Source organism: Nipponia nippon, unplaced genomic scaffold (assembly GCF_047370975.1).
Source record: "Nipponia nippon isolate SJK-2023a ecotype South Korea unplaced genomic scaffold, ASM4737097v1 scaffold_5, whole genome shotgun sequence".
NCBI classification, from domain to species: domain Eukaryota; kingdom Metazoa; phylum Chordata; class Aves; order Pelecaniformes; family Threskiornithidae; genus Nipponia; species Nipponia nippon.
The window spans coordinates 23,944,119-23,966,359 of record NW_028262369.1 but is presented as its reverse complement, the minus strand read 5'-3'; the positions used below and the strand labels follow the sequence as shown (position 1 = coordinate 23,966,359).

Here is a 22,241-nt window from a genome sequence, read left to right as displayed (position 1 = left end):
GTTTCTTTAGAGAATAATGTTTAAAACGATTATGGAACTTAGCTGTCCTGTCTGTTTCCTAGGCACAGTATTTTCATTTCAATTGTGAAGTCATTAGGGGTCATCCAAGGTAACCGTTTATTAAAATAGTCCTCTTTTGTTTCAGATTTCCTGTTGAGATGCTTTAACATGTAAAAATCTCCCTGCTGATGTGTCATGTTAGCTTTCCTAACCTCTAGATAGAAACCACAAAGCAGCCTACATAGCTGTATGACTAGTTACCCACCTACATAAACAATAATTACTGCTAAGTGGGAAATTGGATGTCACATTTTAAGTCTAAATGAAAGTAAAGTATTTCAGAATACTGTCATTAAATGCTTAAAGTTAATCGCAGTTCTCTCACTCTGTTTGTTTTGTAGGACATTTGGGCTTCCAGGACAGTTTTGTCACATCAGGTGTTTTCAGTGTGACTGAGCTAGTAAGAGTCTCACAAAGTAAGTATCATTTTGTGGCCAGTTTATGTGGTTTCTGCAATCCCAGTTTTTTTGCTTTGATTCTTATTGTGCCCCTTCCCCAATTCAGAAACAGCGTCTTGAAAACTGAGAATCTCTCTGCCCGCTTCTCACCAGTGGACACTGTTTATGTGCCACATCTTTTAATGTGGGAAAACAAAATAGCATAATTTTAAAAAGTAAATAAAAAAAATTTAATTCTGCAAACTTGAATGTGCAAGTTGATAAGCTCGTGCAGTACCGAGCTGAAAATGGGCAGACTCCGTATCAGAGTGCAGATAAATGTCTGCAAAGATCAGCTTACCCAGTGGATCCCTTGCAGGATCCAAGGACTGTATTTTAACCAGACCTTTAGAAATGATATGATCTGTGCACATAAGCCTGGAAACTTTCTTATGCCGCTTTTGCATGTTGTGTTCATCCATGCCATGCATACATGTGTTTGTACACCTGCAAATTGATGAACTCATTAATAATGCCAACAACTGTACCAACTTCAGCTCTGATAACCTCAGTTGTGCAGAGACATACATCTTGACTTTGCAAGGCCTGCATTTTCCATCAACTGTATGGAATTCTGTCTTCTGGAAGGATTTGTTTTTTGACCTTTAAAGAATGCTAATGCCCCCAGCATGAATGACACACTGCAGCATGATCATTACAGGCTTGTCAATACTCACTAACAACAGTGAATTAAGAGTACCTGTCACCACCCTGTTGCATTGATCAAAGGTGCATTGATTGTATTTTGCTATGACATAATCCAGATAGTCTAAGGAGAGCATATGGACAGGCTCTTGAAGAGAGACTCCTGGTAAGCCAGGGCCGTAGGTACTAGTCCTTTGGGGATCTTCTCTGCAGCTAGTGTAGAGCTATGCAGTAACATCACATTGTCACCAATTACCACTGCTGCAGGTGAACCACTCAACTATGTGCCCCTTTAAAACCTTAGGGTTTGTAACCAATCTCTTCAGCGCAACCAGTGATAAAAATGGTTCTCCTCCCAGACAGCAGGAATATTTGTTTATGTATTGGCTCTGAGCATGTAGTTTAAGTCCTTCTGGGGCTGGAATCTAACTAGCACAAACCTAGCAGAGAATCTGTGATTTTGAGTCAGAACACAGAGTTTCTGTAAGGATTTTTCTGTTTTATTTTCTCTTTCAGAAAGACTTGCACTAGCTAGTAAATCAGCTTTGTATTAGAAAATAGGATGCTACAAGGGAAGCACGGCAAGTGGGAGATACATGAACATCAGAGTTATATGTGCTGGAGGGAGAGAGACAGAGGGAGAAAAAGTTGAAGGCAGACATTTCTCCTGAGTTTTCTTCCCTGACAACTGGTGGGAATTTTGTGAGAAGGACAAAGTTAAGAGGACTTAGAAGTCAAGAGGGGCTGCTGAGCGCTCAGCACGTTTGCAAATCAGTTCACTTACTCAAGTGCTTAAATAGGGACTTTGACACCTAACTCACTGTACTGCATACACTAACTTGCTGGTACCTGCAGCATGCTGGACAAAACCAAGTTATCACCAGTCTTTGAACATCTCCGTGTTATGTCACTTTATTTCAGTGTGACAGCGTAAGGCTTTTGAAGCCTGAAGGATTCACCCTCCCCCTCTGCAAGGCATCCCACTTCACCACAATCTTATCTCCACTGTAGGAGCCCTACACAGCAGAACTGCCTCTGGACTCTGTCAGCTGTGCTTCATGTGTGCACAGGACAGGGCTGCTAGAAAAGTACCCCCGTTCAGGACTTCAGCCTTCACAGCCAGCCCCAGTCCCAGCCTCCCTGAGAGTTTGCATTGACCTCATGAGCATCATGTTTCATGTCTATTAATCATCTTCCATTATATTTTATTGTAACTAAACTAAAACGTTGTGTATCAGAAATCCTAGCATGCAGCATGTTTTGCAAACTATGAACCATGTCCGAGACATTCCCTCTGCTTGCCGTTGAAATGCACCACCTCCAAGGGTAGGGCACCTGCACACAGGAAGAGCAGGACAGGCATGAACTTTGTCAGAAATAAGAAAGGAGGTGTCGGTGGGCAAAATAAAAAGATTCAGCTTTTGTCTGTTCTAGACACAGGGGTGTGCACTCTTTTTCATGAGCTCTTTAATAATCCTGGGAGGTCAAGACCTCAGTTTTATATCCTGTCTACAAGCCAGCACCTCTACCAAAAATAGTGTCCCCAAAGCATATCGGGATATCACTTCAGAACTGACTCAGAGGGAAGAATGCCAGCAACTGATTTAGCTACACTGCTTTTGATAGCACCCTGGATTTTCCTTGGAGATGCCCCAGACATGTACTGACCAGCCGTAACCTTGTTTACTTTGTGAGGTCTGAGAAGCCCACAGCCTGACATGCCGTGGCTACCCAGTAGGAGGATATGTTTAGTGTAGAGTCTCGCAACAAATTCCCAGCGAAGTCAGTATGAATTCGCATGCCAATATTAAAAAATTATTTAACATAACAGAGCAACAAAGTACTTGCTGCATATTTGCCTAAATTGGCAGGCAAGGTCTTTTAAAGAGTGTGCTTTTCAATATTACCCTTTACTGGGTTGTCTATGTCTTCCCATGTCTTGATTTGAGACCAGTCCATGGGTTACTTTCATGCTGGGGAGTTCACCTTATGAACAGCCATCATCCAGACTCACTGCAGCTATGAACAGTCTGTAGCTTGAGTAATCCAAATGCCCTCAGTCCCTCTTGTTTTCACTCTCTAAAAAGTCATTGCTCCCTCAGCAGCCACCACGGCCAGGGAAGGAACAAGCCTGCCTATCCATAGCGGGCCCTCACGTTTAGTCTCTGCTGTCTTCCTGAGCGTGCTCTGTGTTGGCTTTACAAAGAGGTCATCTTTGTGTATGCCCGTTGTCATGTTTCTTTCCATGCTTGCTTTTGATAATATGATGATAGAAATATGTGATTTCCCACAGTTTTAACTAGCCTGGGGTTTGCTGCTGCTATCTAAAATTAATCTCATGAAATATTGTTGGTAGCAATTATGTGCCAGGTTTATTTAGTAAAGTTCCCAGAGGTCCACATGGCAAGGAGTCTCAAGTAATAGGCAGTTGTCTTCGTCATGCAAATTTGGGGAATGAATTAATCAAGCAAAAGGTCAGCTGTTACCATTATCTATCTTACCGATCAGTGCTGATCATCACAGTTTCTGTGAGCTATTGAACAAGTCCAGACTGTTTTGGTAACAGAAATGTGCTTTCTTCAGCCCCACAGGTGCAGATTTTCTTTCAAAATGCTACCCAGCTACTGAATCGTGCAGAGCCTAGTAAAATAGAGAAAGTAGATCATAAACGTTCATCTGAAAAACAGATAGACCCCTCTCCACCCCATCTGGTGTGGATGTTGCAGACCATGCTGTCAGTTCTACATTATTATCAGGCAAAGGGTGTGAGCTCCTTTCTTAAGTGTTGTCTGTCACCCCAGATACTGGGGAGACCCCTTCAGATAACAGAGACTTCATTCTTCCATCTCTAGAGAGGTTTGGGCTAACAATAAAAGGCCCAGAAGCAGAAGCGTTAGAGATGTACAAGTTTTGTGAATTGACAGCCAGCTGTTGGCGGAGCAAAACCTTCTCCCTCTCTACCCTTGTTAGGAAAATGTTCCACTCACTGTGTGCAGCTATCTGCAGGGCACTGGAGAATACCCTCTGCAAAAGGTGCCGGCAGAGGGGTGGCTGGGGTGCCAAGCCACTGCCAAGTGCACAGTCCCGTTCACTTGGCAGAGTCTGGGAGGCCGTGGCAGGCCGGAGCAGGGAGAGGGGCATGGGGAACGCTGTTCTCCTCTTGGCTTTGAGTCTGCATGGTGTGCTCTTGTGCAGAGAGCTGCTGGGAAGATCTCCTCCCTTGGAGGTCCTTCAAGCAGCCAGATAAACTGCACTGCCCAGGATGTGAAGAAAGATTTAGGATTTATGAACATTCGCTAGAGCCAAATCAAACACATTTGTTTTGTGCTGTGTTATTTGTCAAAATGACATCATTCTTCATGCTGATAAACAAGGGAATTCTGACTGCGCCCTGGACTGAAAATGCCACGCTTTGAGTTTTAAGATGTTAGCTGTGTGCAGTAAGGAGCTGTATGGAGCAAGTGGTGTGACTTTTAATCCTTCTAATGAGCCAGTGAAACCACAAGCACGCAAGCATACATGCAGTTGCTTACTGCTCCCGTATAAACACAGAAATGGTCCAGCTAATTATCCCTGAGACAGTTACACTAATTCCACAGGTAAGAGGTGCTTACCTCTTGGTAAGCCAAAAATGGCCAAAATGGCCAAAAATGGCCAAAAATGGCCAAGGCATTTTGAAAAGCTCGGGATCCTGCAACACCGAGACTGCTGGATGGGGTGGGTGCCAGACTTGGTTAGCGGCTGCTTTAGGAATGGAGGCAGGGGCTGAAGCTGTCCTTGCCGTGAGGCAGGCGGACAAGTGCTAGAAATGAAAGGAATTGCCGCCGCTCCAGGCATGGAGTGTGGGTGCGACGGAGGAAACACAGCTTCCTCACGCCCTTCGCCAGTCGCCAGGTACAGTCGAAACAAACTGCAGGGAAAGTCCTGCCAGCCCCAGCACATACTGGATGCCTACGGCAAGCTGTGGGCTACCCCGGCTCCTGTCATGGGTCTGGGCCAGACAGGCGGCTGCAAAGGGTAGGGAGGATGCTGCTGCCTTCCTGTAGCCCAGGAGAGGAGAAGAGGCTCTCCTCCACGCAGAGCACGTGTGTGAAAGCTGGGGTATAATAAAACAGCTCTCTCTGAACAGCAGCCTGTATGTTTTCTGCTATACTAAGCATTACAGTAGTGAAGGTAGTTAAAGTCAGCAGCATGAAAATTAACATTTAAAAAGATACTCTATATTCCTTAGCAAAGCACTGCTATCCAAAACACACTGTTTGGGCTTAGGTATAAGAGGAAGAAAAAAGATTATAATAAAAAATAGACTGCAGGCATAGAGTGAACAGTTGCCGTGACCTTGCCTTTTGTATGCCATTACACAATTCAATGGCAGTCCACTCAAACCTTGCTCTCGATCAATATCCTATTAAAGCAGCACAAAAAGTCTCTATAAACTTAGTGGTTAGCTATGTTTATAAATGGAACTCAGCATAATTAGATGGTCAATAGCAAGCTGTACTTGTAATTTTAAAATGAACATCACACATTTCATATCTGTTGTATTCGGCAAAACCTCTTTGAATCTAATGATACAGTGTGTAGGAAACAAAGGCCTTGCAAAAAAAAAAGAAAAAAAAAAACCAGCTCCCCTTTCCCCCTTTCCTCTCGGCAGCAGCAGCGCAGTGTGTTTCCCTTTGTTTATGGAGTCACAACACAGGAAAAAGTTTATTAGTCAAATGTCATGTTTCTCCCATTTAACCTTAAACACATTATCACTTTGCTGCAGTGTTACACATGTAATGATCTTAGTCACATCCCAGCCCCTTTGTAAAAATAAATACATAAAAATGGAAAAAAGAGAAACTAAATATTAACATGACTAAAAGAGACTGCCGTATTCCAAGGAAGACAAATGCCAGCCTGGCTGGTTTTATTTAGTGGGTTTCCTGTTCTGTAATTCAATAAATTTTTCAAAATAAATATTCCAATTGGGTTAAGTCAGAGGGCTTTTTGTTAATTTCTCTGTTATTTTTCTTGACATTTCGGGTGAAGATGTGAGCTAACAAGCTGGCAGCGGAGGGAGCAGGCTGGCAGCCGGGGCAATGCTGCCCCGTGTCCCTGGGACTAGCACAGTGCTGGCACTCAGGCAGAGGTGCCCACCTTCCTCCTCCTCCCTTTGGGCAAACTAGCTCCTCCTGCCCCTCAGAGCGAGCACAACGTGTTCCACCTGCACAGGGATTTTTTTGTGATGCCAGCAGCTGAAATGGGAGCTGAGGCCGGCATCAGTTTGTTTGCTTAGAAAGGCTGTGCACACCAGCAGGCTGGGTGTTAGGGGAAGAGGGGTCCTTCCTCCTCGCCCCCTGCCAGGTCGGAGCCCTGGGTTAGATGACATCTTGATGCCGGCATGTAGGTGGAGACTGTTGTTTTGACTCGTAACTGCAATTTCTGACAACCTTTCCTGTTTGGGAGATGTTCCTGAGCTATCAGAAGGTCACTTTGCTGCAGAGCATTTCTTATAGGGGGGAAATGATGTGTTTTTAATGTTGTTGCCTGGAGTTTCTGCAGGCTGCAGAGTGTAACAGCCGGCTGTGCTGGAGTGGGGCTTCCCAACCACGCTGCTGCTTCATGTGGGGCCAGAGCCTGTTCTGGGGTGTAGAAACAGGGATGTAGGGAAGTTGCGTGGTGATTGTCATATGCTACAATGAAGAGGGTTAATTTAGACAGTTTTGCCACAGTTTGCACCACATTGATCCCTTTGCTTACTCTCTGTAGCTGCAGCCTTTGCGGCGAATCCTGCAAATAAATGCAAGCTTTCTGGGTCCGTACAAGGTGGACAGTCTGCAAAGGCAGTGTGAAAAGCCATTTGGAGCATGCTCAGATGCCTCCTGGCTGGGCTAGCTGCACTGTGCCCGCTCTGGTGGTGCCTTGCACTGCAAAACACAAGAGCAACTAGAGGAGGCAGGTGCCAGGCAGCGAGCTCCAGGCAGCTGTAGCCCAGCCAGGAGGTGCAAGGTGTGGCTCCGCTCCACCGAGGCTGAAGCAGAGACAGAAAGCACACACAGCTTCAACCAAATTCCAGCCAGGAAGAGGAAGCGACCTTCTGCCATGCGGATGAAAAACATTAACCTCTTCCTGACAGTCTCAGGGTGGGCTCTGCACGTGGGCATGTTGCTGTGTTTTGTGATAGTAAGCGGGGTAGCTGCGAGCAAAGGTACAAATACCCTTTGCTGAAAGACGAGCACCAAATACGTGCCTCTCAGGCAGCCAGGAGAAGGGATTTAAGAACAGCTTAGCCCCATGCAACGTTTTCCACAGCACTTCTAGGGCCAGAGACCTTGAGCTCATTGGGGCAGGATCGTGGCTCCTGTGTAAGAACTGCTAAAGGGTTTCAGGTACTCAGCGCCATAGGCCAGCCAGGCTTTTTAACCTCTGCTGCTTAGATCTGTTGATGTGTATTAGAGGTGGGTTTTGTTGCAAACAGGCTCTTGAGTGTGGCAAGGTGGTTTGGCCTGTGACAAACAAAGCATCCTTCATGTTTGCTACCCAGGCGGAAATTACTGTGTGATTAGCCTTTTCTACTTTGTGCTGAGTTTACACAGTGTTAGCAAGACAGTGTTCCTACCCCACCCCCGGTCTGGAAGTACATTCCGTTTTCCTATAGGGCCAATTCAAGGGTTGAAGGAGAAACCTCCAGGATTTGGGGAGAGAGCCATAAGCAGAGGGAAGTGAGAGAAAGAAGAAAAGTGTTACCCAGATACCAGTTTTTCTTCCATATCTGTTTGGAATAAAACTGTTTCATAAATCTTGCAATGGCTAGGAAATTCATCGTGCCTCTGAAAAAAATGATGCTTTAATTTAGTGCTTGCGTTTTTATGTTCCTATTTGGAAAATAGTATGCTTAACCTGTAAGTTAGGCTTCTGTAGGTAGAGGGTGCAGAGGAATTGATCAGCAAAGGGTTTACAGAGCACAAATCTGTTTGGCAAGGAAGTTGCTGAAAACTGTGGAGTAGATGCTGCAGAGTACCTTTATGATTGATTTCCATTCAAGTCAGACTGACTGCAGTGTGGTCATTTTTCTAACCCATAACTGCTCACACTGCAGCAGTCTGCTATCTGCAGGGTGTCTGAATTATAGCAGTCCATGTCCGTGTTACCTTTTACACAAATTACTTACACTGGTTTCTTTTTCCATGCAAATTCATCAGTTTTACAGCCTCTTGTAGCTGCTGTCAGGAAACTGTTGCAGAAAGCACAAATTGATAAAACGAGTTAATTTTACTATGCTTAATTTTTCTTTCTTTCTGTTAACACACCCTCTCATATACCCAGTGTGCAGGAAGCATATGATAGTTAAGAGAAGATAACAAAGGATTTGAGTGTTCTTGTCATAAATTACTTCCTAACTTAATTCCTTTTAACGACCATTCCAGATTTTCTCAAGTTTTAATGGTGGTGTGTATTTTCCGTCCCATGCTTTTAAAAGTCTGTGGCTATCCAGGCTGTTCCCTTTCTGTCTCAATGACGTTCTTAAAAGATCCTTGCCAAACAACAACTAATTGTCTTGTGGGGATGATGAGGCAGCTGCAAAGCTACATTATTGCTCTGTCAAATCTGACATTGTGAGCTCCTTAAGACTTGGGGTGAAATACTGGCCCCATTACAGTCAATGGCAGCACTCCCAGAAGCCTGCGTTTCAGCCCAGACATGTTAGCTGGGTGATAGGAGCTATCCTGTCTTCATTTCCTCACTCCTGCCCCATCGGAGTGAAAGATTTTTTCATGTTTGAAAATGGGCCAGATTCTCAGACCAAAGATTAAACTTGGCTCAGCATCCTTGTGTGGCATTGAGACTGCCTCGCCTTTGTTGCTGTGAATCAGGGCTCCCAGACAATACGTTCCAGGCCAAGCTTGTGCGTTTTATTGTGCAGTACGTCCTTTTTCAGATCTCTCTGAAATGTGAGAGAAAATCATGATTTGCAATTGTCAGCTCCTAAAGTTGTATTGTCCTGTAAATAGGACTGGAACAGCGATAGCGGATATGGTACTATTTGCCGTATAGTGACATTTCTTCATGAAATTGACTTTAACATTAAACTGCTCTGTTCCTTTTCTGTTCCCAGAAGAACACGGCACATGGAGTTCATAGGCTTGTGCCTGCAAACTTCAGGGTGTGTAGGAATTCATTATGTTTTAATATAAAACTAAGGCTCTAGGATAGGGAAATTAAAGGTATTCATATCCCTTACAATAAAACATAGGCGTTGGATAAGGTGATGAGAGGTGAACAGTGAAAGCTAACTGCTGGATAAAAGTTTTTGAGAGTCATATGTCTCTAGCTCTGATTTAGCTGGAGGAGAGGCCAGAGGAAAACTCAGATGTTCACAGGCAGCAAAGAACTCAGGTTTCTCATCTGCTTTTGTGCTTTCTCCAAGGAGCATTTGTAACCTCTGTGCTTGTGGATGTACATCACGTATATACCAAAGGTCCTGAGGTGTGTATTTCCCTGCCTATACTGCTTATAGATTATGCCAAGCGTACTACAGGGATGATGCAGCCTATTTGTAACTATGCCAATAGATGCAACGTTGTCCTAAAAGCAAAAGCAACAAGTTTCATTAAATGTTAGAATGATGCTAATAGGAAAGCAGTGCTTAAAGAAAGCCTTGCTATAATTGTTTAATTTTTTTTTTAAAAAGAATACCTTTGGGGGAGCGTAAAAAGGAGTCTATGTCATGGAACATTGTATTCTTGATAAAATATACATCTTCTTGATTGCAATGCCAGTTACCATTAGCATTTCCTAATATCCGCATCCCACCTGTTCTCGTCGTGAAACTAAATACACTCATGAGGAGCAAGAAGGTGATTTTGAAGTGCAATTCATGCCTTATTCACATGACTTACTGACTGCAATCTCTTTTGTTTCCCCAGCACCGATAGCTGCAGGAACAGGCCCTAATTTCTCCCTCTCAGATTTGGAAAGTTCTTCATACTACAGCATGAGCCCAGGAGCAATGAGGAGGTCTTTACCTAGCACATCCTCTACCAGGTAATTTAATCTCTGCTACTACCAGGTTACTTGGAAACCCAGGCCAGCATCATTACTCATCTGGGAAAGTAACCATTAAATTCTTTGACAAGCTGTTTGGGGGCCTCAAGATGTGGAGCTGTTTCAGATTCATAGAGCTGAATGTTCAGCTGGATTGCTGTTAGAGTTCTTTTTATATGTACAAGCTTCGAAGAAAAACTGCTGCATTGACTTGTATAACTTCTGGCTTGTACCTCAGTGTATCGGGAGAAGTTCCACTGGAATTGTTGGAGTTTCACTTGTGGCAGAAGAGAATTTGGAGCACATTGAGATATGCCACTTTGTTCTAGCAGGAAAGTCTTAAGATAGACTTATATGCATTCTTTATCATAAAAAGTGTTATCTGTGAGACTAACATCGTTTTAGGACCTTGGCCTACAATGCATTCTAGTTTTCATATAGCATTCAGAAATCTGTGACTCAGCCTTTGAAGAACTGAATTGTTAATGCAGATGACTATCCAGCCTGATTTTGATTTTGGCTTAGATGCCAACTATCAAACAAGGATATTTTTTATTTTTTACCTTTCACTTTAACCATCCATGAGATTAGATTTATAAACAAGCCCAGTCACTCTAGTAGTCTTGAACACTATTAAGGAACCAGATTGATTTTTTTTTTCCCCCCCCCCCCCACAGCCAAAATAGATCACTTATTTCAAAGACTTGACAAGAAAGTCTAACTTCAGCCCAGGGTTCTTTTACATTTTTATCTCAGTCTGCAATGCCATCAGCTTTGCAGTAAGCAAGTACACATGTAAAAAGTCTCTATAGTTTGAATATAGCTGTTGTTTTTATTTAAAAAAAAATCTTTAAAGAGAAGCTCGTAGCAATAACTTCTTACAGTTTGCAGTGATTGGAAGAACAATCTAAATCTTGCACTTAGTGTGCACATTATGAAGCTCGGTGACTACAGTTCCCATTACACATCAATTAAAAACTTTGTGCTCTTTCTTTTTTGCGTGTAAACTGCGTACCCTACAGTGCTCATCATTAGCACCATTCTCAGGTAGAATTACTTGTGACTCCAGAAGCAAAAAAGTGAGGTTATTAATGTTACTTAAGAGCTCAGTTGTTGCTCTTCTATTCTTCTGCAAATAGCTGCCACTGATAAGGAGCTAATTATAAACAGCATGGGTAGTTAATAACTTGGTAATATGTTTGTTTTCCTCTCATTAGGCTGTTCCCAGTCAGAAAAAAAAAAATATTCCTTAAATACACAGACTCAGCAGAATTATCAGGCGGTAGTTATATTGTATGCACACAATTTCCCCTATTGACACATAACAATTCTCTAAATTAAGGAATGGCCAAACCTGCATTCCACACATACCACAAGAATTATTCTTCCTGTTTCTCACAAACTGATTTTGCATACCCGCCAGCTCCTACCTGTGCAGAGCTTTGGGTGGGGAGCTGTGGAGAGGCTGCAAGTTTTAAACCAATAGAAATTGCAGTGGAATATTTTATGTCTGTTAAATATGTTCCCCCTACACAAAGGAGCCTGTTCTTCAATGCCTTAAGTCTTAACAGAATACAGATTTGGTGAAAAAAGTGAGCTGACCCAGCCTTGGAAAAGTACTTAGAAGAGAAATGCTCGGTAACGTCCCCGTGCAGTCTGTACAACTCATTATAGAAAACAGAGCCAAGCTGAGTGTCTTTGGGATCCTCTCCCTGCAGAACTACTGGAGTGTGAGTTAGTGGCCACCAGAGACCACTCACTGAAAGGGTTCTTCTGTCTCCTGAGCCTTTGGTGAGGGAGGTGTGATATATCACAAGGGAATCCTTTAGTACTGACACTGGCTGGAGGTACCTGTTGGGGGCTTTTTATGCTTGGGGGCTTACAGTTGCAGAGTAAAATGCTTATACTTGTAGGATAATGTGAACATTTGAACCAAGAATGAATTCTTCCATCATTCACTTGTCTATGCTTCTTCTTAGGGGACTGAAGTCTGGGTTAATTTAATGGCTACGGTTAAAAGATTGAAAATATAAGTTTGAACTGATAAACAATTTGTCTTTCAGAATAAGCTGTGGAAAAGTCTGACAGTTAAAATAAGTCTTGTGTGTCATTACCATATTCATTCAAATTGCAAAAATCATGCAATACAAATTAAAATTCTTGCCTTTTTATTGACCTCTGTGTGCTTTGTAAAATGTACTACTTTTTGATCTGTAAAAGCTTAAATGTTAAACTCTCTTCTAGTTAAACTAACGCATGTTTAGGAGTTCAGTCTGGACTCTGTGAGAGGTTGTTTTGTATCTGACTGAAGTTTAGTCATTGGCAATGAAGCATATCAGAAACAAAAAGTGGATGCCGAGAGGTTGGGTGCGCAAGATGGCTGCGCAGGCCTCATACCTTCCCCTTCTCAGGGCCCTAAATCTGTTACGGTTTCCATAACCAAGTTAGTCTCAAGCAGGGCTGGCAAGATGTGTCCCAACAGAAGTGCCTTTGTTCCTTTCCATACGTGTAGTATTTATTATGTGTTTTTACTTTCTCAGCTCTACAAAACGTCTCAAGTCTGTGGAGGATGAGATGGACAGTCCTGGTGAGGAGCCATTTTATACAAGCCAAGGGCGCTCTCCAGGAAGTGGCAGCCAGTCAAGTGGATGGCATGAAGTGGAGCCAGGTAAGCCACGGCTTTCGGGAGCCCAAGAACATGATCTCCAGTTGCTCTGTTTTGCTATCAGAATACACTGAATGCTGTATAGAAAGGTGATCAATTCTAAACATCTTCTAACTTCTTCTGAGAGAAGGTCAGTCTAATGAAAATATTGTAGTGGTTTTATTGCTCCTGCAGCTGTGAATGTTTCTGTAGTGTGTCACTTCTGTATTTTGGCCAAATATCTGAAGTATTTAAATAATGCAGCAAAAGACAGGCGATCTTTTTCTGTCAAAACGTCCAGATTCAATTCTGGGATAGTGGTGACAATCGCTTAGCAAAAAGCAGTACCTGTCTGGTCTGTGCCCTATAGTTATAGTGTTTAAATAAATATCCCTAAACTTATATAAGGTAGAAGGACTTTTCAAGCATTATACAATACTTGAGCTCACTTACTAATGACTTTTAAGAGACTTACAGAAGGAGTTGTTTTATTAATCTGTAATACTATGAAGTGTGATTGGAGGCTTCATATCAAAATAGATATCACTGGGCAGTACACTTCATAAAGTTTAGGAAGCAGCTCTTCTGCCTCTTCTCAGTTAATTTTTGTGTGTGATCTTTCTTGTTGATCATATCTTCTTGGGTTATGTTATGTTACGTTACGTACTTAACTGTCCATTGATCACTTATCCTGAGATCATCTGGGTGCTTAATACTATTGGAAATACTTTTCTGGGTCAGTGCTATATGCATAGGTGAAGTTAATGCCTCAATTTTGCTTACAGCTAAATAATCAAGTATTTATTGCCAATAAAAATAGCAGAAGTCTTACTTGCTAGACGAAGGCAAGGAGTGCTTTCATCTTCAGCCTCCCAGTGTTTGAGGAGGCCCTCTAAACAGCCCAAAGGATCTTTTGCAATATATATTTTTTTTCTTTCTTGTTTGTTTGGATTTAAAATGGTATGTTTTTTGTTTGTTTTGAAACAACACATGCTTGTCCAGGGCACTGTGTATAATGAACTCTACAGCACAGAAAAGTAAATTCAACCTGAACAGCATTAAAATCAGTTCTGTGGGCACTTGGCCAGCCACCTATATCCTTCATCATGTAGGAAACATACCCACAGCTTTCTCTGGAGACCCTGTCAAACAGCTGTCCTTTACAGCATGCCCAGAAAGCCACCAAATTTGGGCTATTCCAGACTGGGAGGGGACTGATTCCCGTGCCTGGGAGCCCTTGGAGGATCCCCTGCCAGCTGCCCTCTCTCCTCTAATGAGGAGGAGCCAGCTTGTGGGCCCTTATTGACTGCAGATGTGGCACTTTGGCAGGAGGAGAGGGTGGACCTGCAGGCAGACAAGTGCCAGGCTCCCCGTGACTGCCTTGCTGCCACCGTCTCCAGGGCTCTGGTGTTTTCAGTGAGGTGTCCTGCTCTGTAGACACTAGGGGCTGTCTCCTCCATCAGCTCCAGGCTCCAGATGATGTAAGGCAGAGCTTCACCTTGTACTAAACTAGTCCGCTCATGGAGCGGCAAAAACACGAACAAAAGCTCAGTGCCCGTTGAAAGGGAGAGATCACAACCTCCTCTGCAGACACAGATGGCCAAAAGCTGACTGGGTCACTGCTTCTACATCATTGTCAGACTGGGGGCTAACTCCCCCCAAAGTTTGAGGTACTCTTTGTTAATGACAAATGTTCTCCATTTGTGCAACAGCCAGAGGTTGGCTATTAATTTTGCTGTCACTTCTGGTGGTTTTCCCCACACGTGGTCGTCACCTCTGTCTCATCCAAGTCCTGGCTAGATGGTGGCACTGAGCTGCTCAGCTGGACAAAAGAAGTACCTAAAGCCTTACACCTCCAAAGCATCTCCGCCACTCTTGGCACCACTGGGTGCCCATCATGAAGAAGCACAGCTGCCCATGTCAAAACTTCCTGAGGTGCTTAGAGAGTCAAGAAAAAGTCAGGGAAGAAGGTTATTTCTTCCGCACAACCTTCCTCACTTACTACAGAAGAATCCCAGATTCTGCTTAGTCTTGCCTGTAAAATGGCAGAAAATCACCTTGCAACATCAGGGACTCAAGCCAGGTACCAACTAGATATAGCTCAGATTCACCAAGCTATCTATCACTGTCACAGCTGTGAAGAAAAAGCTTTATCCTGCCTGCGTGGGATGCACTTTCAAACTATCTTTATGCTATATCCATGCAGCCCCACCCCAATACTTCTGCCGTGGCTTTCCAGCAGCCTCTCCTCTGAATTCATTGCTTCAGCTTCTCTGTAAAACAGGGTCACTGCAGGAGTATGGCTGGCAGAGAGATTACTGCTACAGCTCATCAGTGGTGAAGGACAAAACAGCACTGAAGTGTCTTTTCATGCCAGGGTGACACTGGCACAAGGTGCTCCCCGCTGAGGGACACATCCTGCTGTGGTGCTGTGCACAGTCCCTGCCTTACCTCAGGAATCACACATGGGTCTGATATTAATGTCTGGCCCTTTGTATTTGACATGAGTGCTTTATCTCCATAAGTGTAAAATGTTTTATGAGTCTTCAGTGGGGCATCTGCCTAGAAAAGATATTGGGCATCTGAAAGCCATACAAATGATGTTAACATCCCATATTACCCAGTGACTGGCCACAGCATTCCTCTCTGAGAGGGGAGCTGTGGAGCCGGGGCCTGTTTCAAATCCATCCTTCCCAATGTCTCTCCTGTCCAGAAAAAGGCCTTGCCATTTATTTAATCTACAGTCAAAATGATGGCACAGTTTTAACATACAGTAATCTCTGAGCTTCGGTGTTTTGGTTTTTTCTCAGTGAAATTTGCAGTAGAAGTTTAAAGACTAAAACCATCTTTTTGTTTGACTTGGCATTTCTTCCATGTGGTTCATTTTATGCTGCATGGGATAATGCAGGTATCAGCGGTGCAGAATGATGCTGTTTCTGAAGGCAGACTGAAGTTTTATCCTGTGCTGGCAGAGCAGTGTAAGCCAGGTTTCCAAACTCCGTAATTAAACCCTGTCCTTTGGGTTACCAGCCAAACAACAGGAGGAGGAAATCAGACCAAGGAAAGGAAGCTTAGACTTGTCTGTGGGATGGCTGTTCTGGCTGGGAAGGAAAGTTCAGAGAGGAGCCAGCAGCCAACCTCCCAGCCCAGTAGGATCCACACCAAAGATAATAATATATCCTTTGGCTTTATTGCCTTTGAGTAGATTGCTTCCTCACAGGAGATTTAGATTTATGCAGAGATAGCTTCTTGGCCTATATGCTTTGACAGGTTTATGGGAGCGAGACGATGAATATTCTGTCTGTGTGTGTTGCATTTGCTTAATTCTGAGGTGTGCACGTGAGAAAAAGTGGGGACTCTAACGCACAAGCAGACGTGAAGCACCCATATGTTTATGCACAGGTAGAGACAGCGGGACGTGCTCATGGCACAGAGACTATGAGAGGGGTATAATAAAAGATGTTGCCTGGGACAGTGCAGGGAAATTAGGTCTGCATGAGAGGGTGGTTGGAGAAATGTTGCACTTGAAAGAGAGCATAATATAGAAGAGAAAGGGAAAATGAGAAGACAATTTTAGACCATACAGAAGGGAAAAAGTATATAGGGGAAAGAAAAAAAAAAAAAAAAAAAAAGAACAAATGCCATGAAAACAAAGATTTGACTTCCTAGAAAGGAAATATGAAATGGAATACGTGAACTCCTCTTAGAGAAAGAGAGCACTCCAGGCAGAGGGTTATTTACCGCCAGCCGTGACTAGTTGCTCTACATCTGTCTCCATTTTTTTCTCTTGAACAAATTCCCTTTTTGGATACTTTCTTCCTGCTTTGCTTCCCTGTGATTGCCCCTGTAAGTGGTCTTTGGAGGGCAGGCTGTATACTCAGAACATATGTGCAAACTGGCAGGAGAACAGAAGAGGACAAAACCACTCTGTGTGCTATTTAGATTAGGCAGTGGATGCTTCCCCTGTGCCTACTCTTGGGGTCTCCGCTGCGTGCAGAATACAGGCTGCACCTATTGTCCATCCACGGTCCTTCCTCTGCGCTTTTACATCACGGGCCCCTGGGGCTTGGAGCACCCTGACATCTACCTCACATGGAGACTTTGCTGGGTGTAGATCCTACATGCTTCACCCACCAGCAGCATGACCTTTCCATTCATGGCATTTCAGACCCATAGTAATGAGCAGAGGACTCAGCCTTGCATTTTTTACATCTAGATACTTCTTGGAAGCAAGGATGTAGCACTCTTCTTACATGTCAGACGTGATAGCCAAAGCAAAAACCAACATTAATTCCATGTTCCTTGTACTGTACTCCTTGAGTCTCACATCCATTTACCTGCACTCGAAAGCTCCTGGGGAGCTCTCAGGCCTAAAAAGGCTGAAGTCTGCCAGAAAAGATGAATTTCCTTTCACAACAGGAAGGCTTAGAAAGTAAAATAAAGCAGACATGTAGTAAATTACTTCTGCTTTTCAAATACCTTTTGCGGTATCCTCCTTACCATTACTTTATCTCAGCACTTTCAGTACATAACTCTTGTTAACTGAGAAGAAGGGCAAGAGAGGATAAAGATGATGTTAGTAAGAAAATAAGGCAACATCACACTGGCTTTGAACTCATGTACAAAGCTGGCCTGTGTTCAGTTCTGTGGCAGCTCTGCTTGTAATGGGGGTAAGCCATAATTACAGGTATAAGTTTTTTAATTCCATAATAAGAGAAGATTGAGTTAATGTATATCAGTATTCCACTTATGCATTTTTTTAATGCATTCTCTTGATTCAGTCCAGGACTAATGTTCACATTGTGCTCTTGTCAGTCATTTTGTAGTGTAGCATATGGATGGTATTTGCCATTTCTACTTCCATTGTATTTCTACAGTGTGGCATGGAAAAATGTTTAAGATGCAAATTCAGTGAATCCTATTAGGTTCTTTACTTAGATTTTCCTGGTACTTGTATTTCCACAAGTTAGTTTGGTCTCCGGAGGACAGTAATCCCAGGAAAGGTATGTGTTTGTACTCCTTATGCTTCTTGAGATATCTGAAGGGACAATTAGCTCTGCTTCAGTTGTGGTTTTGACCAACTCACAGCACTGCACCTGTTTGCAAAATGGGTGGAGCTCTGTGCTCCTTCTTCCACTGAAAGACTGATGGGGCTTTTAATACCCTGGTCATCTACCTTCCCTTGCCCCAGCTCCACCCCAGCTGTTCTGCTGCCAGTCACGCTGTGCTAGGCTTTTGTGTGTCTTCACCTGGAAAACCCCAGGAACCAAATGAGACTTTCAGTGCAGAAACCTTAAGGAATTAGTAATAACACTTGCACTGCCTGACTGAAAGACATATTTACAGTTCCAGGGGCTTATGAAGTTGATAATATTATATGAACCTGCAGTAAGCTAGAGAGCTCCCTGTTAGACTGCTGGACACGTCTTTGGTAGTAAAGATGCTATTAAAGTCAGCCTTATGATTGCTTGCTGCACCACTCAGGCTAGTGCTGCTCGTTCTCATGCCACCATCTATGGGACTGTCTGAAAATAATTTCTGAGTAATTTCTATGCAGCTGAGGAGCTGAGATCCTATTTTGGCGTATTTCCCTTGCAGTGACAGTGACCCCTAACTTAATGGTACCGTGTCTCTCCCCATTGCTGATTATGGAACAACCACATGCAGGCAACCAGTCCAAACTCTTGTTTCAATAACCCTTTTCTTAAATCTGGCATGGGCTTTCTTCTTAGCAGATTCTCAGCACGCAAGAAAACTTCTCCATATTTACTAAGAAACTTTTGTATGTGTATTACACATCAGAAAGACTCATTCAGGCATATATTAGATGACCACAAGAGTTTGTTTTCAAAGTCTGTTTGGAATTATATCTTGGAAATGCCAGAGAAAGTGGTATGAGGGAGATCCTAGATTGTGTTCTTTGTGCATTCTTTATGCCCTAAACACAGTTGTTGCCTGGTGCTACCTAGAAGATAAAATATGTATAGTATGTCCCAGCATCAGTGATGCAGAGTGCATCTGATCTGTCGTCAGGCAAAAGGTCTATGGGCTTATCAAAAGACTTGACGCCATGCACTAACTCAGAGCTCAGGGAAGTTTCCAATGATTGTGCTGCATTACTGCCAAAGATTCAAGGCACTGACTGCAGAAAATATGATGAAAAACATGAGAACCCTGTATTATACAAAATAAGGAATAGAAAAATAATCCCTTTGTACTGGGAAAACATTCAACTTCAGACCTGGAGTATTCAATATCAAATAATTCCCTGGCACTACTTTTCAGTGACTTGCTGTAGTGGGCAGTTTTCACTGGATCATAACTAGACACAGGAATTTCATGACCTTTATTAATTTCCTTAAAGCTGAACTGTTTGGATACTCATAGACCTATTTAAGAAAGACAAAACCAAGGAAACGTCTCTTTTCCTTAGACCAGAGGAGGTCTACATCCAGGATCCCTGCCAATTATATTTACGCAGTATTTCCCAGATGTGACATTGTCTTGCCCTCCAGTTCTCAGTGTGTAAAGAAAAGTCAGACAGCACACTCACATAGCCATTAAGATCGTACCTGCCTTGTGCAGCAGCTTCATTACATATCTTGACACATCTATCAGCAGGCACCAGTGCCATTTTTTTCCTCCATTGAACTTAATATCTTAAGACAGTGGGAACATTTTGCAACCAGACAAACCTCCAGCCCACGGCATAGTTTGGCTCTTTGAATGGGAGGTCAGAAACAGATCATGTTTCTCTGGTGGCCAGAACATTTTGGTTTACAGCAGGGAGAATTTCATCAGGCTAATTTGTGCTGTTAAGCTGAAGAGATGCCATGAGCGGTATGGCAGACAGAACATGTTGCCTCCCAGGTTCATGCAAACTTCCACTGTTCATTTTCTCTGAAGAACAACTTCTGAGATTTGTTAGACTGTATACTATGACTAGGACTCCTGCTCCCGTTCACCCCATTTCCCTGTTCCCATTCAGACCCGTGCTTCTTCTCATCTCCAAGGCTTTATACACAGTTTCCCACATTTCTCCCCACTCTTAGAGACTCTTCCAACATCCTTGTTCTGCCACAGCCGAGAAGCAGAGTGTGCTTGGGCCTGTGCTACCTTTCATGCTTCCATTAAGTGGTACATGGACTTAAACATGGCCCCATGAGCGTGCTGCCAGCGAAAAAGTTGGTTTCAAGTGAACAGGTAGATGCCTGAAGCCAAACGTACGATGGGAGCATACTTCAAGGAACTCCAGCTACGGTAGAATACAGAGCTTTTCTTAAATGTCTTTTTGCTTTCATAGAGTCCATGTGTTCCCTTATCCCTGCTCTCTGCATTACAGTATCCCATCAAAACACAAGCTGCCCAGTGGTTTTCAAGAACATAAGATTTTTCTTTTCTTCTAAGAGCAGTAACACTTATCAACTTTTACTGAAATACCATATCAGCTCCTTGTCACTGGCAGTCTACAGTTCCTGCCGCTAAAAGTTTAATGCATTTACAGGAGCACTTAGGCATCAAGACTTTGATATCGCAATCTGTTAGTCACAGGTGCTACATGATAGGTTTGTGTTAGCACATTATAGATCTTTTATCAGATACTGCACAAAATGTGTGTGTTTCTCTGCCAGGCAATCAGAATCAGACTGTTGCATAGTTGATGAGTTACTCACCAATATAAGTTGTTGTTTATTTTAAACAGAACTTTTCCAGAACTGCACCTTAATGGATAACTTAAACTCTAATTGGTCAAGGCCAGCAAAGATCAAGAACTTAATGTGAGCCAGGAAAAATGCAGCAGGTCAATAGTGGTGCTTTGAGCATTGTCAGTCTTTTGCAATAGCATTCATCAAGTCAAATGATTAACACTACTCATTTGCTATAACAGACATAGTCATTTTGACAGCAAATTACCACTGGATCAATAGCTCATCTTTTCTTTGGCAATTCACATAGTAGCATGAGACCTGTGACAACATGCCATGCTGCTGGCATTACTGTCTCAAAATCATGGAAGGAAGTTCGAGGTGAGGAAAGAACTACTGATTAAAAAGTCAGTTCAGATTGAAAAGTCCTAGATGTTTTCACATCCCTCAAAGGCTCCTTTTTTTCCAGACACTGGACAACACAACAAACTTGGCCCTGAGATTCAGCTTAAACTGTACTTTCCATTTTTAATAAAATTAATAATCCCATGCAAGTGTTAGAGCACATGCCTCAGCTTTGCTGTAATCCCCTGAGGAAAACATCCCTTCAGTATGGTCCCAGAGAAGTCGGTCAGTCAATGTTGTGGCTCTGCTTCTTGCATCTAATTCCAGATGTCAGGAAATGCATCATTTAAAATAGGTATGGAGCTGTAGGAGTTCTGAGTTAAAAAATACAGAAAGTGTTTCACTTCAGATATCAAATTAAAGCTGTGTTTTTGACTGGCCTGGTGCTAGCATCATCCATACATACTATTTCCACTGACTTCAATGATCAAGTTTAAAGAACATCTTCTGTGTACCGTGACAGCCACAATATCACCTGAGCTGATCTTTGGCTCCACATACAGGTAGCATAATCTGAATAATTTTTCAGATTGATAGGAAAGATTTAGTGCATGGAAAACTATTCCCTGACAAAGGTTGGAGCAATGCTTCCTGATGACGGTGGGATTCCTGGGATGGGAGTGCTGTATTGGTAGTCCATGGACCTAACGTTCTTCAGATGTCCTTGCTGGCTGAGCCATATTCTGCCACCCATTCTGTTTAACATACACATAAAGCAAAGACAGTGATATAGTTCGTGCTTCACTTTTGTCACCAAGTGAAAACTATAAGCTTCCTCGGTATTGGGACAAAAGCAGACACTGTTCAGAGGCGAGCTCTGAAAGCTTAGGAATAAAGCTGCCACAGGACAGAAGCACCCTCGGAATATGGCTCTGCGTTTCTTGCTGATTTGGAGTCTGTCAAACATGAATCTTTGTGAGCTCCAGACGGGTCTCCTCTGATGCAGTTATCCTTGAAGATCATCTGATAGTGCAGCATGGGACTGTTTAATTGCAAAATGGGATTAAACACATTAAAAGTATTGTACCTGTCTTCCAAAAGTTGAACTAGTTTTCTTGTTTGCTTCTGGGACCAATTCAGGATGTTGACTTGGATCTATAAACTCTTCTATAGATTAGATCTTGGTTAGGAAATGGACTGCATTCCTTTCATGTGCTGTCTTAGCAGTCAAGATCAGCAGACTTGCTTTTTCTAATGTGTTTGGGAAGCAGAAGCAATATTTTATCTCCTGTGGTATGCTGCTGGTATAGAAATGTTCAGGCTTATTAATTCTTCAGGACACAGGAAAAGTCTTCATCACCTGTGCAGGCAGTCATGGGAAAGGACCCACTGCAAAGACTGCATTGAACTCTTTTTTTTCTGGAGGCAGCTGGA

At 43.0% G+C, this 22,241-nt stretch overlaps 1 protein-coding gene across 12 annotated transcripts in view; it reads left to right on the top strand.

The window, feature by feature from the left end:
• The window catches only part of NFIA (nuclear factor I A), a 254,757-nt gene that overhangs the window by 162,686 nt on the left and 69,830 nt on the right, over window positions 1–22,241 (top strand). For all 12 annotated transcript variants that reach the window (XM_087730425.1, XM_009461225.2, XM_087730429.1 and 9 more), the window contains 3 exons: window positions 402–476; window positions 10,055–10,172; window positions 12,713–12,840. In XM_087730425.1, coding sequence (XP_087586551.1) covers window positions 402–476; window positions 10,055–10,172; window positions 12,713–12,840 — 321 coding nt within the window. The remainder of the gene's footprint in view (window positions 1–401; window positions 477–10,054; window positions 10,173–12,712; window positions 12,841–22,241) is intronic.